The 14,956-nt window shown below is 36.5% G+C and overlaps 1 protein-coding gene across 3 annotated transcripts in view; it reads right to left on the reverse strand.

Moving 5' to 3' along the window:
* CMSS1 (cms1 ribosomal small subunit homolog) overlaps window positions 1-14,956 on the reverse strand; it is a 161,933-nt gene that overhangs the window by 11,590 nt on the left and 135,387 nt on the right. For all 3 annotated transcript variants that reach the window (XM_081327607.1, XM_081327606.1, XM_081327605.1), the window contains exons 2-3: window positions 2,558-2,652; window positions 1,527-1,610 (exon numbers count right to left, since the gene is read on the reverse strand). In XM_081327607.1, coding sequence (XP_081183733.1) covers window positions 1,527-1,610; window positions 2,558-2,652 — 179 coding nt within the window. The remainder of the gene's footprint in view (window positions 1-1,526; window positions 1,611-2,557; window positions 2,653-14,956) is intronic.

Genomic DNA, 14,956 nt, shown 5'->3' on the forward strand with positions numbered 1-14,956 from the left:
ATATACCTTGGATGGGTATTGTAATCTGTGAGTCTTAAGGATGTTTAGAGACTCTGCTTCATAGATAATAGGATTGAGATTCTGGTTAAGTTGGATTTTCTGGAATAGTTGGGATTATTGCTTCTGTACTGCCCTCCCTGCCTAAGCTGTTGGATTCTATTGGTCCTTGGGGACTATAACCTGCCACCTAGTGATGATAAATCTGGAGTCGTTCATGAATCCATGGTATTCATGGCAACCATGGACATTTTCAAAATAATAAGAGGATCCAATGTATACCTTGTGTGTGTGTGTATGTGTGTGTGTCACATATTAGGTATGGTTTTTATCTTGGGCAGTTATCTGGCATTGGAGACATTACCATCAGTCAATTACCATGGAGAGATCAGTCTTGGGTTGTCCTCTGACTCACTGGGATCACTCAACTTACAGGGAGCCACTGTCTGTTAGGGTGGCCCACCTAGATGACTAATATAGACCTTACTGGATTCCATAGGGCATGTGGGTTTTCTTTGAAGATCTGTCTAGTTTCAGTTGAAATCTTGGTTGCAACCTGGTATAGGCAAGTGACTGAGGCCCTAAGAGCCACCAAAGAAAGACAAATAGTGAATCTGACGAAACATTAGACATATGAGGGCCTACATCATGGTGATAAGAGTGACAAAAAGTATTTGGCTGGACAGCCGTTTGTTCTAAATGACTATTCTATGCTTTTTAATATTTACTCCTCTTATATTGCCAAGAGGTTGTGTTGGATATATTCACTGCCTTGAGTTATTTGTAAAAATAATAAAGGCGGGATATAAATAAATAAATAAATAATTGCAAGGCATAATATTCCATACCCTGTGGTCATTACTCCCAGATATTGTCTCTACTTCTCATCATGCCTTTGGTCAACCAAAGCTTTGATACATCACTTTTTAGCAAGGGGGTGAGATACACATTAGATTTTCATGCACTGAATCATATTATGGTCAGAAGTGCAACCGATTTTACCCTAAGCATGCAAATTAGGAAGTGTAATCTACAGACTACATTTTAAACCAACACAATGGTGTCTGTATCCTACCACCTGGGAATATATGTAATGATAAATATATCAGCTCTCCTTGAGACGCTTTTTAGTAAGAATGGCAAAATACTTATGGTAAAATAAAAGACTCAGAAAAATAATACCTTTGTTTTTATATTAATATATTGTTTTATATACAGAAATATACATATATATTACATTCCAAGTTCAGTTCCATTTACAATAGGATTTTTGGATAGAATATTTTAGATTAAACTACAACTGTATTTTTCCTTGAAATGGAGGGAGAATGAAAAGGGACAGAAGAATTAGAAATGATATTGAGACTAGTTAATATATCATTTATTATTTTAAACAATCATTAATAATATTATGAAAAAATATTTTAAGATTATTTAACTGAGAATTACATTTAATTTATCATCTTTTGATTAGATCAAAATATAGCATAAAATTAAAAATATTGATTTGAAATATTAATTAGAATTACCCTTCTTTTTCTCTTTGGCTTCATTTCAATTTCTTTTTCATCCTTAGACTTCTCTCTCTCCACACTGATGAAGCATTCTGTAGGCTGAAAGAAAAAAAATGAAAATTATAACCTGGCATTTGGAGGCACTTTAAAATACAAGGACAATGATATGGCATGTACATGGCAGCCAAGACTTTACTGGAAATGAGAATTTTTGAAATCATGTTCTTCTATTAAGATCAACAGAAGAATAGAAACTATTCTATGGGAATATAGAGACAAAAGGGAATCAAGCAGGTAAAAAATTGGACAAAAACAAACTCTATATTCAGAAAAATATTTATTATAACAACATTGATTGAATATATTATTATCAATCAGTGAACAGGAAATTTTAAATATTACATTAAAAAACGGTCTTAGTTTGGTTCATCTCGATCTAGCCTAAAGGAGATATTGTTTTAATATGGATCTTGAATTTTGCCTACTGTCTTGTCTATAATGCAAAGTAGAATAAAGTTGATAACCATAATGCAAAGTAGAATAAAGCTGATATTTGTATTATAATGCATAATTATTTCACAAATATTAGAACTCATAATAAGGTAGATCACTTCTCTGCATTTATCAACAGTCATTTGGGTAAGATGGTCAGATAATCTTTCATGCGCTGAAAAAGTCTCAAGTAGTCTCTGTGTACCTGGAAGTACACAGGTCCTTCCTTCAAATATACCTTGCAAACACACTTTTCATGCCCATATATTCAGAAAGAATGAGAAGCGACTATATGCCTCGACACTTTCCACATGGAAACAGATCCTTAGTTAAATGATGCAATACTTAAGAGTCCTTGCTCAGTGTCTGGCAGAGGTGATGGGGTTACTTGCTGCATGGGTCTTATGTAACTTTGTAACATATTCCTTGAATCTTAAACTGAGATATTCAGGCATTTGAATGGTATACCTTCCATTCAGAAAACAATTACTTCATTGAATGTTTTTCACTGTGCAGTAGATTGTCTTCTATTAGTGAAAATAAAATCAACCAACCTTTTTCCTTTTCTTTGAAGAAACAAGAGTTGAACTTGAAGTCTGCTGAATTGTTTCACTTGTATTAGCACATTCTTCCTCATTATCTGAAAGAGCTAAAGACAAAAGCATATTTCAAAAATACATTCAGAATTCTATTGTTCTAGCAAGCTCTGAGTTGAACTTGGCAACTTCCAACAATGCTTGACACAATACCTACATGCTTCAGGACTAAAGGAATGTTGAAAACAAGGGAATGGGAGCAGATAGAACAGACATGTCAAATACAAGGCCTGCAGGCCAGATGCGGCCCGACATGTGGTTCCATCCGGCCTGGGGACCTGCTCTGAAAGTTTAAGTTTATTGAATTTATATACTGCCCTTTTCCCGTAGGACTCAGGGCGATTTACAAAGTATTTAAAAACATCAATACAATACAAGAGTTAAAAACAGTTAAAATAATTAAATTTGATCCCTGAGGGGGAAAAAAAACCTCTCAGCCTAGGCCAGAAAGCTCAAAGAGCCAGGTCTTCAGGTCCCGGCGGAATGACCGAAGGTTGGGGGCAGTCCTAAGCTCCACGGGCAGCTGGTTCCATAGGGCAGACGCACCCACTGAGAAGGCCCTCCCCCTGGGTGTTATCCGCCGGCAGTCTTTTACAGGCGGCACCCTGAGAAGGCCCTCCAAGTGGGAGCGCACAGGACGAAGGGAACCTGATGCCAGCAGTAGGTGTTCCCTCAAATATCCCGGACCCAAGCCATTTAGGGCTTTATAGGTCATCACCAGCACCTTGAATCTCACCCGGAGGGCAACCAGAAGCCAATGTAGCTCGCGGAGTAGAGGTGTTACATGGGAGTATCGGGAAACCCCCATCACAACTCGTGCAGCAGCATTCTGCACCAGCTGAAGCCTCCGAGTGGTCCTCGAGGGCAGCCCCATATGGAGAGCGTTGCAGTAGTCCAACCGGGAGGTCACGAGTGCATGGGTGACTGTGCGTAGGGAATCTCGGTCCAGATAGGGTTGCAACTGGCGCACCAGGCGAACCTGGGCAAAAGCCCCTCTGGTCACGGATCCTATGTGATCTTCAAAATTGAGCCGTGAATCCAGGAGGACGCCCAAGTTGCGAGCCCTATCAACGGGGGGGGGGGGTAACACCTCACTCCCCATTGTTAAAGATGAAATAATCTGGTTAATCCGAGATGCCAGTATGCATAGCCACTCAGTCTGGCAGGATTGAGACAAAGCTTGCTTCTCCCCATCCAGACCTGGACCGCCTCCAGGCAACGGGACATCACGGCGAGGGCATCACTAGGTTGGTTCGGGGTGGGGAAAAAAAGTTGGGTATCATCAGCATACTGATGATACCCCACCCCGAAACCACAGATGGGGGGTAGGGGATGCTGATCTACAACCTGACTGCATCCATCAAAGCCAGAACGCACTCGGCGTTAAATCCACGGGGCAGCCCCTGGACGCAACCAGGTTGTAGATCAGCACCCCCCACCCCCCCCACCAGCACCTCCAGCCTTGCAGCCAACAGGACCGTCCTCACCCACCCACATAGTATAGGAATGGCCAGCAGCAATATATTAGTGCTGGCAATCCCCCTCCTCCTCCCATCACCCCTTCCTGAGTGTGGGGGAAGGAAAGAGATGAGAAGGCGAAGGAAGGGAGGGTGGGAGGGAAAAAGGGAGGGAGGGAGGAAGGAACAGGGAGGAAGGAATGGAGAGTGGGAGGGAAGAAGGAAGGAACAGAGGAAGGAAGGGAAGAAGGAAGGAACAGGGAGGAAGGAATGGAGGGAGGAAGGAAAGAACAGAGGATGGAAGGGAGGGAGGGTGGGAGGGACCATGTCCCGGCACTCGCCCCGGTCCCATCCTCTGCCGGAGACCCTCAGATCTGCCCCAGTCCTACCCAGGAACCCCTGAAGCAAGTGATGTCGAGCTGGCCACACCCACCCGGTAGGCCATGCCCATCCTAGCCATCCCCACCCAGTAGGCCACACCCATCCTAGCCACACCCACCTGGCCCCCCAAGGGCAACCACAATGCTGATGTGGCCCTCAATGAAATTGAGTTTGACACCCCTGAGATAGAGGAAAAACTGAAATGATATGGGAGAATTAGCATGTTTATGGGATACAGGAGAAATTCTGTTTTGTACAAGATGTAGATTAGTACATACAGGAAGTCCTTGACTTACAATCATAAGTGGGACCAAATTTCCAAACATAAGTTGTGGTAGTCATAGATCATAACTGGAATCAATTTTATGGCTGTTTTACAGTAGTCATTAAGCAAATCATGCAGTTTTAAGTTGTAATCCATTCTCCTGAATGAACGCTTTGCTGTAGCCTGGCAAAAAAATTGTCACAAAGCACAATCATGAGACCAGGAGATGCTACAACCATGTGGGCCAGTTTCTAAGTGCCTACAATGCAGACATGTGACCTGGGGGAGTGGTGCAACATTTAACAATGGTGCGGTTTGCAGGCCGTAAAGCACCCTTACTGAGGCTGTCATAACTCCGCCAGTATTAAACAACTGGTCGTAAATTGAGCACAGCCTATAAAAAGGACAGCAAAATATTTACAAGTCAGAAACAAAAAGGAAGGTTTTGTTTATATTTTTTAAAAAAACTACTCTCTTTTTTCCAAGTGCCCAGATAGAGACATTTGTTTTAAATCACATTGGAAACAATACATTGTGACAGCCGTCTTCTTTGTTGACCTGCTTACATTCTTTGCACTATTACAAATAATAAAATAAATTCAAGTTCATTAGATTCTAACATCCTAGAGATTTTCAATAGATTGCAGTATTCTTTCCCAAGCTCTGAAAGACATTTGCACTGCTCTGTTCATATGCTGAGTCAACTACTGATCAAAGTAGCTATTGCATACTGTAAACCTCTATAGCTTGTAGCTTGCCAAGAAAATCTAATTGCTAACTTTAACATGTCTGCATAGATCCTGACTTGGCAGGTTGAGAAAATGGAAAGGGACACAAATCCAAATCCAAATAATAAATAGCCTCTCCTCCTGTATACACTTGTACATACTCGCTCAAGAACTCTAAAAGGACATGAATAGCTTCTATGACCAAATTTTAAGAACAATGCACCACCTGTCAGTTGCTTATCTCTCCACCAGGCAGGAAAGCACATAAAGTAAGCTCTACTCTTTCATCCTGGAATTGCCACAACTGCTCAGAGAAGCAACAGAGATCCCTTAAAGGGAAAGTAAAAGATTTTCCTGACCAGTTGTGTCTGACTCCAGGGGGCAATGCTCATCTCTGTTTCTTACCCAGGGGGGAAGGCAGTGTTGCCCAAAGACAGTTCCATACTCATGTGGCCAGAATAACTATACATTATTGGGCATGGATACTTTCCCACTGAACTGGTACTCTTTTTCTACTCACATTTGCATGCTTTCAAACTGCTAAGCTGGCAGGAGCTGGGGCAGGTAATGGGAGCTCACCCCATCACGTAGTGCTCGAGTCTCGAACCCAGGCTGTCAGTTTTCCAACTGACAGTGTCTTTAACCATTGAGCCTTAGTAATATGTAAATATATTGGGTGAAAATGACCACTACTACAGAACCATCACAATACACTTAGTCTTACTTTAAAACAAATCTCTGGTCTAAATTTCTGTTCTTAATTAATTAGTAAGAAATCCCAATTGCTTATAGTGATTTAACAAAACCCAGCAGCCTCCAACATTGGTTCTCAATCTAATACTGTATATGTAACACAACAGAAAAATAATATTCCATGAATATGATGAAGTAGCTTACACTTTGGCAGAAATGAGAATATAATAGACCATTAAATGGCTTCTAATAAACTGTAGTTACCTATTGCACTAGTTACTAGAATTATTGTTCTGCTTTCTTCACCTTGGAATTCAAGAGTGATGAACATGGGGGTTGCAGGCAATTTCACAATTTAGATACTGATCAACATGGCATCATGTGCTTGAAAGACAAAGCCATGGAGACATGTATATATAACAAAATATAACTGTAGAATGACATCCATTTTTTACAGTAAACACAGTGTACTCTATCTGTTTCAGGATCTAACATCATCTTATATACAGTATATGAATATAGGACTCTATTCTGAGTTGCCCAAACTGATTGTAGATATCAATATTTAGCTATATATCTGAACATTTTATACACACATACATACACACAATCATAAAGCTTTTTTTACAATGCTAAAGCTTCAAATGATATGTGATCTAAAGCTCCTCTTTATGTACATCATTTATACTACAAAAAAGACATCCAATCTTTAATTGATTTACACATATAATGTAAACTGTGCTCAGAGTGTTCTAAAGTGATATATAAGCCTAAAATGCTATTTCTATTTCTATGTGTAATGTAAGGAATATTCACAAAGATAAATCAATAATTAAACAGATGAGTAATCTTACTTTTTGTTTTTTCTGTTTTTAAGATATTGTGATGTTTTTGTCATTTCTCAACGAAATAGTACATCTTTTTCTTAAAGTTGTCACATCCTACCTACGAAATTGTCCTTCCATTTATTCAACATTAGATGTTTTTGTCTCCTAAACATAGTTTGCTTTGCAAGTTCAGTCCAGTTTTTTCTCCATTTTTAATTGTTATATTTCTCAGTTTTTTCCAATTGGAATCTGATAACTCCAGAAAAGTTGCAAATTAACATGGTTGTTGTTACAGGAAGATATTTTGCAGACAGATGCCAACTCCTCTAAATTTAATATTTCCTAGTTACACTAAAAACTGGGTGGAAAAATACGCAGGAGCAGCTGAAATTTCAAAGGAGCAGAGACTGATTAAGTCTGTCTACATAGCCTGAATTCCATCTTAAATCTCTCACACACTCCAGACTTTTGGACTCCCAGTGTCAGCAATTTTTCCCCTTTCTAGTCTAGTTCCACTTAATCAGCACCCTACAGAAAATTATGGAAGAAGCGGAAAGTTTGGTCATTACTTTGTGTCTTTCTTTGTGTATATTTACAGTTATACTCAATGATTTGGGGACTTTTTCCTCTATTGGACCATCATTGTTAATTATGCTCTATCATTTCCTATTTTAAATAGCAAGCAATTTGCTACCATTAGTACACATCTTTTTTTGAAAAAGAATTACTATGTACTTGATCAGCTAAAAAATGTTGAGAAACTAAAATTTTAAACTTATCTAAACCACTTTAGAATGTTCTCCAATTTGTTCTCCTGACAAATTAAAACTACAGTTCCAGAATTCTCAATTATATGATTGGTGCTGTGCTTCTGTGGACTTATATTTCCAAAACGCATTTTATACTTCAGTCTGAATTCTGGGGACAAATAGTGTAGTTCCAAAACACAGCCTATTCATCATGCCCTATTAATAAGTCAAATCACATTGTTCAAATGATCTTTCTAAAAAGAGTTGGAAAGGCTGAAGACAATAATCGTTCAAGCATCTCTGTACTGGAAAGTACACACAGAGATAAAAATGACACAGGATGCAATTGTAACATGGATGGTGCTCATACCTATATTTACTTGCAGCAAGCAAATGTTTACTGCTTGCATTTTGTTCTATTCCTGCTGCAAAGAATGACAGGCGAAGAGGTCAGCTTTCCAGCAAATTGACTCTCTCAAGTGCTTGGAGAGCAAAGCAGGGAAAGGGCCTGGTTTATATTCAGAGTTTCATTTAAATTAGTTCCAGGATTTTTGCATCTCTTCCTTAAAGTGCTATCTTAGATCCTTGCATTTAACGCTACTGTATCTATGGCTGAAAATACAAATGGGAAATGAAGCATTTCATCACAAGCTGCTCTGGAGCATTTGAAATAGATGCTCTTGGGTGCTCCTAAAGGAAAAGAAACATTAAAGTTTACATTTATAAAGACAAAAGATTCCCTTTTGGATCACCAGGATTTAACTATGCAGAAACGGAAATTACTCAGAAGGCTGTCTTCCTGAAAATGGTAAGCTTTTATATTCCTATATGATATCCCCCCTCCAAATTAATCTACAGAACCATTTTAGATTTACACTGAGTGTGAACTCTGTTAATGGAAACTACATAATTCTAATTCAGATACAAATTTTAGTTATTTAATTATGAATGTATAATTTCCATTCTTTTATTAATAAAAGTAGACAACCCTAATAGACCACACAAAAAACATATAGTACGAAGGATACAATCTCTTGTTTTAAAAACTTTTAGCTGTGGTTGCCAGGAACCAAATATTAATAGAAACGTTAGAGTACAATTTCTGAGAAAGATAGAAAATAAACTCTGTATCTATATATACAGAGACAATATTTAATTGTTTTAATGACAGATGAATGCATGGATACTTTCTTCTAGTGTGTGCATTTCAATAATCTCAGGCAAAAACCAAACCCTGGTTAATTATATAGCAAAAGTTATATGTTTGCTATATAATTAACTATAGTGTTGGGAGTATTTCTCTTGGAAAGTCAACATTAGTCCAGACAGGTGTTATTATTGAACAAATTATCAAACACCTCAATATTAATTTCCTTTTTGTGTTATGGAACTTAGTGATCATAATTTAGTCTTATTTTATTTATATGATTTTTATTTTTCACTTCTTTTTAATTTGTATGTATTGCATTTCTTCCTGATATCTGTTAATGTAAAATAATTACAAATATTTCAAGAAATATCTATCAACTATGTGACAGCTATTTTACCTCAGACTCCTTTTCCCTTCTCCAACTCAATAGATGATTTATAAATAATCCATTTAATTATATTGATATTTATCCTATAACAACTTATCTCAATTCCTAGTCAAGAATTGTAGTTATATGGGGAAGAGGATCGTAAACAAAATTCAATTTAAGAAGCTAAATCAATTTAATATTACAGCGTAGGCCTAGTCTATATTATTTTTCTCCAAAATGTCCTATTTAGGGAGACAGTGACACATTCTAGCTTGCATTGATGCTTTACACTACCTTTGATTTCTAATCCAAGTTTATGAAATGAGAGCAAGGGAAATATGCAGTGTGCACATGAATATTAGGGATTGTTCATTGTTCAGTTTGCTTAATGGGCCATGAGTAAACTTCAGTTTTTCAACTCTAGAAATCCAGAATAATATCATTCATTTGGAAAAGTTAAATTTGTGTATTAAAAGTGAATGTGTTGCTTATTAGACTTCTCACTAGATTCTATAGCAGGAAGCTGGAAGAGATTATGTCTTGTTGAAGGCATGCCAAAATACAGCACCAATAGTATTGTGGCCATACCTGATGGCAGTGAATTCATAATTTAATAATGCACTATATAATGACCTACTTCTTTTGAATTGTCTGGAATTATCCCACATTTATTTCACTATTATACCTTAGCTTCTATTATTATGAGAAAGAAATTTTTTCTTCTATATTTTCTGTGACATAATTTATATGTAGCTACTATATCTTCCATTATCTGCATCCTTCCAAAGTCCAGCCATTGAAAGCAAAGCAGATTACATTCAGCAGAGTTTCCTAAATGGTAGGAGATATTTCTAAGGGAAATTCATATTTATGAATCATTGAGTTTAATGACAATCAGTTGATTGTGATTCCTACAGGAATAATAATAATTCAGACAGGGAAACACAGGCTAAAGTCCATCTGCACCATGGACAATCACTGGTGTGATTTTCAGCCTCTCATTCCAGCCTACAGTAAGTATGATACCTTGACAAAGAAAACTGAATGCCTGAGTGTTTGGGTGGAGGTTGGGTAGGTGATGGAGCATCCTGGAAGAAATAACTGTTTAGAAACCACATTGGGACTAGCAATTCCATTATTTAGTGAAATATTTCCTAAGTGAAACTGTGCTTATTATCTTATTTAACTTTCCCTTTGTTTTATAGACCTGCAAAGGTCATAAATGTGGTAACAAAGTTACTTTTCCATCACTGTTGTAACCACAAATGGTTACTTAAATGAGGTAGTCGCTAGAGGACGTTCTGTACATGGTTTTGGCTATAAAAAAGAGCAATAAACACTATTTTCTTATATATTGTTTTCACTTTGCTTTAATATCAGGCCTAACAACTAAACCAAGATCGAACTATTACCTTAGCAATAACAGGGATAGAAGGAAAGAGCAGTAAGTCAAGGCAACTGATTTAATTTCTAGCTCAAGTTTTCTATTCTTTCTTGAGCTTATCTGTGTAATTATATCATTAGACCATCTTGATGAATAAATCTCTAAAAAATGCCAGCTTTGCAGATGCCATTCAAATATAACAGTGAAATTATTCTCAAAATAATTTAAAAATAGTTTAAAATACGATGATGTTAGTATGTAATAACTATTGTTATTATGAAATAGTTTAAAAGTGTGCGCCTGGTGAAACATTTTGAAACCTCTTGCAAAGTTCAAAAATAGCCCAAATATTTTCTGTTATTTTATTACTTCTATAAAGCCAACTTGCAATACTCAGATCTGCTATAAGTTGCATGGTGAAATGTAGTACTCTGTACAAAATCATTTGCCATTTTTTTTTACTCCTGATTCACATTTTTATCGAAGGAACACTTAAATTCTTCATTCAGAAATGTTCCTTCCAAACCTCAGAATACCTAAGGAATTACTTAGGGAACTATAAACATGAACTATCTATCTTGTCGGAACAAGGCATGCACATTGAAGGGCCATCATTTTACAACTGATGTTTGCCTGCAGTTGTGCATTGTCATCAGAGCTAAAATATTGATGTCAACTAACTTGTAATAAGCACATAGCACCATGCCCTCATTCTGCTATTCCTTAGTATCATCTGTAGATAAACTATTGTGCTGTGACATGCACATATAATTATTTAACTTTATTTTGTCACTTAAGGTAAAGACATGAAGCCAGCACTTAACCATATTTATAAAAAATTGTGTCAGTCCTACTCATGTCAGTTCTTCACAACTCCATATGATAGTTAATCTTCAACCAGAATGAGTTTTGAATTGCCCCATGGCACTTAAGGATGTACAATGCTTAATTATGAAAAAATGGTTTTACTATTATAGTTTTGGTGGAAATTCACAAAACTAGAAAGAGAGAAGCTCCTAAGGAAAGTAAACCTGCAATATGCTAGCTAAAGTTATTAGGTATTAGTTATGTCTTTGGTGCTTAATGGCAAGACCAATTCTGTCCATACTATATGAGAAATGAATACATGAATACAAATCTATGGTTATTATTCAGTTGAAATAAAGCAAAATAATTTTCAGGTTAGGTCCTTAAGAATGAAATTATTCTTCTATAAAACATAATCTTTTAAGAAACAACTGCACACTAATTTCTTTTTTTTTATTGAAAAGTTTTTCAATACATTTTATCTTTAACAACCCCTCCCCCCCACCCCCTACCCAACCCTTCCCAACCCTCCCCCCTCCCCTTCCCCCCTCCCCGTCCCCGACTTCCCAGAGCTAAATACAAGGTATAAAAGTAAAAACAATCATAAACAGCCATATGCTAACAACAATAAGCTATTAAGTCTATCGCACTCTAGCTCATATAAAATGACTACAAGCAATACTAATATCACATCAAAACTTATGCAAATGCTAAATGAAACTTTTTAGTCCCATATTTATTCTGGATGCAATCAATCCATTTTTTCCACTCCGTAATATAACGTTGTTGCAAATGGTCTTTCAAGTACGCCGATATCTTTGCCATTTCCGCCAGGTCAGAAACTTTTAAAGTCCATTCTTCTATAGTCGGCAGTTCCTCCTTCTTCCAATAATGACCTACTAAAAGTCTTGCTGCCGTAATTAAGTTCAACATCAACTTAGTGTCCACAACAGTAATTATGCCCAGTAAAAACAATTGCGGACAAAACTTTATCCTTTTCTTAAATATCTTCTGCATATTCCACCAGATTTTAATCCAAAAAGCTTTAATCTTTTTACAGGTCCAACTGCACACTAATTTCAATTGCTGAATAAATTTCATTTATTTATTCTTGGAAGATAAAAGATGTAAATTGGGAGAAATTACCGGTACTTCTTACAAACATTTGTTAATTTTGTTCCCCAGCCAGAAAGTATTAACAACAATATGTTTCAACTGCATTTGCGCTAAGTACTGATGTAAGAAATAAGTGTTTGTGGTCCCAAGGCTTAAAGAAAATACAGTGTACAAATCTAAAATTACAAAGAATTGAATTATGACAGGAGGGCATGGTGTTCAGCTTCCCCATTCTGAGACTGTTTCTACAAACTCCAACCATTCACATTCCCCCCCCAAAAAAAAACTGAACTTCCAGCCGAGACCTTAGTTCAAATTTCAGAGAAGATGAACTGATGCATTAAACACCTGCTGTTTGGTTTAAGTCTTCCCAAGACTTTAATGAAGCTGCTGCTGATTATTATACCTACCCAAATAACTAACAACAGAGTATTTCCCATCTGGAAAAGCTGAAAGCAGTAGTAGAAGTAAGCAACTTCCTAAATGGCCTTTGGCTCAAAAAATATGTATTTCTCAAATTCTCCAGCATTTTTATATAGCATTAACAAAAAAAGTGAGCACAATATTTTAATGAAGTGGCAAAAGTCTTATTATAAAAATAGAATCCCATTTTTGAGGGGAGAAATTCTTAAGTCTAGAGTTGTATGTTGCCCAATGTTGTTTTTAATTTGATTAGAGGAGGAAATTATTACTAGGACTATGTAGTACAAACTGCATTTCAATTTTTGGTAAAGTTTAAACTATACTTTAATTTTGAATTTGAATTATATTGATTGTTTGCCTGGTGCGCCCGCCTGCCTGCCTGAAAAGGTTGTATACTGTTTTAAACTCTCCATGTGGGAAAACTGCTATGTATTTGAATATGATGTCTTCCCTGGAAACCTACAGAGGAAATGGTAAGGCGTTACCATTATAAACCTGGAAGCCAAAAATATCTTTAATTTACTATACTGTACTGCTTTTTACATATATGCATTATTGTAATGTGAATACATCTTGCTATTTACAATTTTAATTACATATTGCTATAAGTATATGTAATATATTCATGCTATAGGGTTTCCTGCCTGAGCAGGAAAGGTCCCTTCCAACATCATCATCATTATCATTATTATTATTATTATTATTAATTATATAGAATTCTTGTAGCTTTTTAAGCATACCCAAGTTCATTCCAAATCTGTCTGTGATGATAAGTGAGATTTAAGTTTGTTCAATTGATTAATATCTTACGCCTAGCATTTGCATGTGATATTTTGTTGCATGTTAGCCCATGACAAACTCAACATTTTAAAGCTAACTAACAAAATAGCAAAACCTAAATATAGAATATAGGCATTTACACAGGCGAAGATTCTTCTCATAGTATATAAGTCAGCAATAAATTCCCCATGTTCCCATTTTTTCTTAGAACTGTCATATATATGGATATCAGCTGTGGAACTAGAATCCATGTTGAAAATATGTGTAACATGAACTCTTACTATAGATACTGGCCCAGTTTTAGAACTTGAATCCTGTTAATCACATTGTAGAATTAAGTATATTTATGGATCTATTCCAACCAAAATTCCACACCTGCACAGTTGGATCCCATTTTTGTCTCTACTCTCTTTAATTTTAATAATACAGTGGCATGCATCTGTCATTGTAGAACTATAAAACAGATTGCACTGAGAAACCTTTAAATTTAAATTAGTTTTAAAGAACAGAAATATAAAAATACTTAAAGAGCAGAGTATTGAAAATACAAATTCTTCATTTTAATGTGAGATCCTAGCCATTTGTCAATCATAATCATAATTTAATGTTGCATATAAACCCAACTCATTCTGATTTTTTCTTCAATAAACCATATTTAATAAACCATAAAGTGACTAGTGAAACATGGAAACCTCTCAATGAGATTGTATTTCCTAAACGTGAATGTGATGTGTAGTGAATAAAAAACTGAGTGATTTTCCATTTAGAGTCGCAGAAGGGAGACCATCCATATGCTTTCCAGCGAACATAAATTATTCAGAATACAGCAGAATTATGAAAATAGAAACACCAATATATTATGATAATTGATCAAGCGTGTATTTTATTTTACAGCATAAAATCATACCATAAGATAATTACCGCAAGAACTATTCTTCTCATAAGGTAAAGGTAAAGTTTCCCCCGCACATCCGTGCTAGTCATTTCCAACTCTAGGGGCCGGTGCTCATCTCCGTTTCAAAGCTGAAGAGCCAGCATTTGTCCAAGGACGTCTCCGTGGTCATGTGGCCGGCATGACTAGACGCCAAAGGCGCACGGAATGCTGTTACCTTCCCACCGTAGTGGTCCCTATTTTTCTACTTGCATTTTTACGTGCTTTCGAACTGCTAGGTGGGCACATTTTCAAAAATTAACGCTAAAATTTGTTTAAAAATGTGCACTAGAATT

Source organism: Vipera berus (genome assembly GCF_964194415.1).
Source record: "Vipera berus genome assembly, chromosome: 4".
Taxonomy (NCBI): Eukaryota; Metazoa; Chordata; class Lepidosauria; order Squamata; family Viperidae; genus Vipera; species Vipera berus.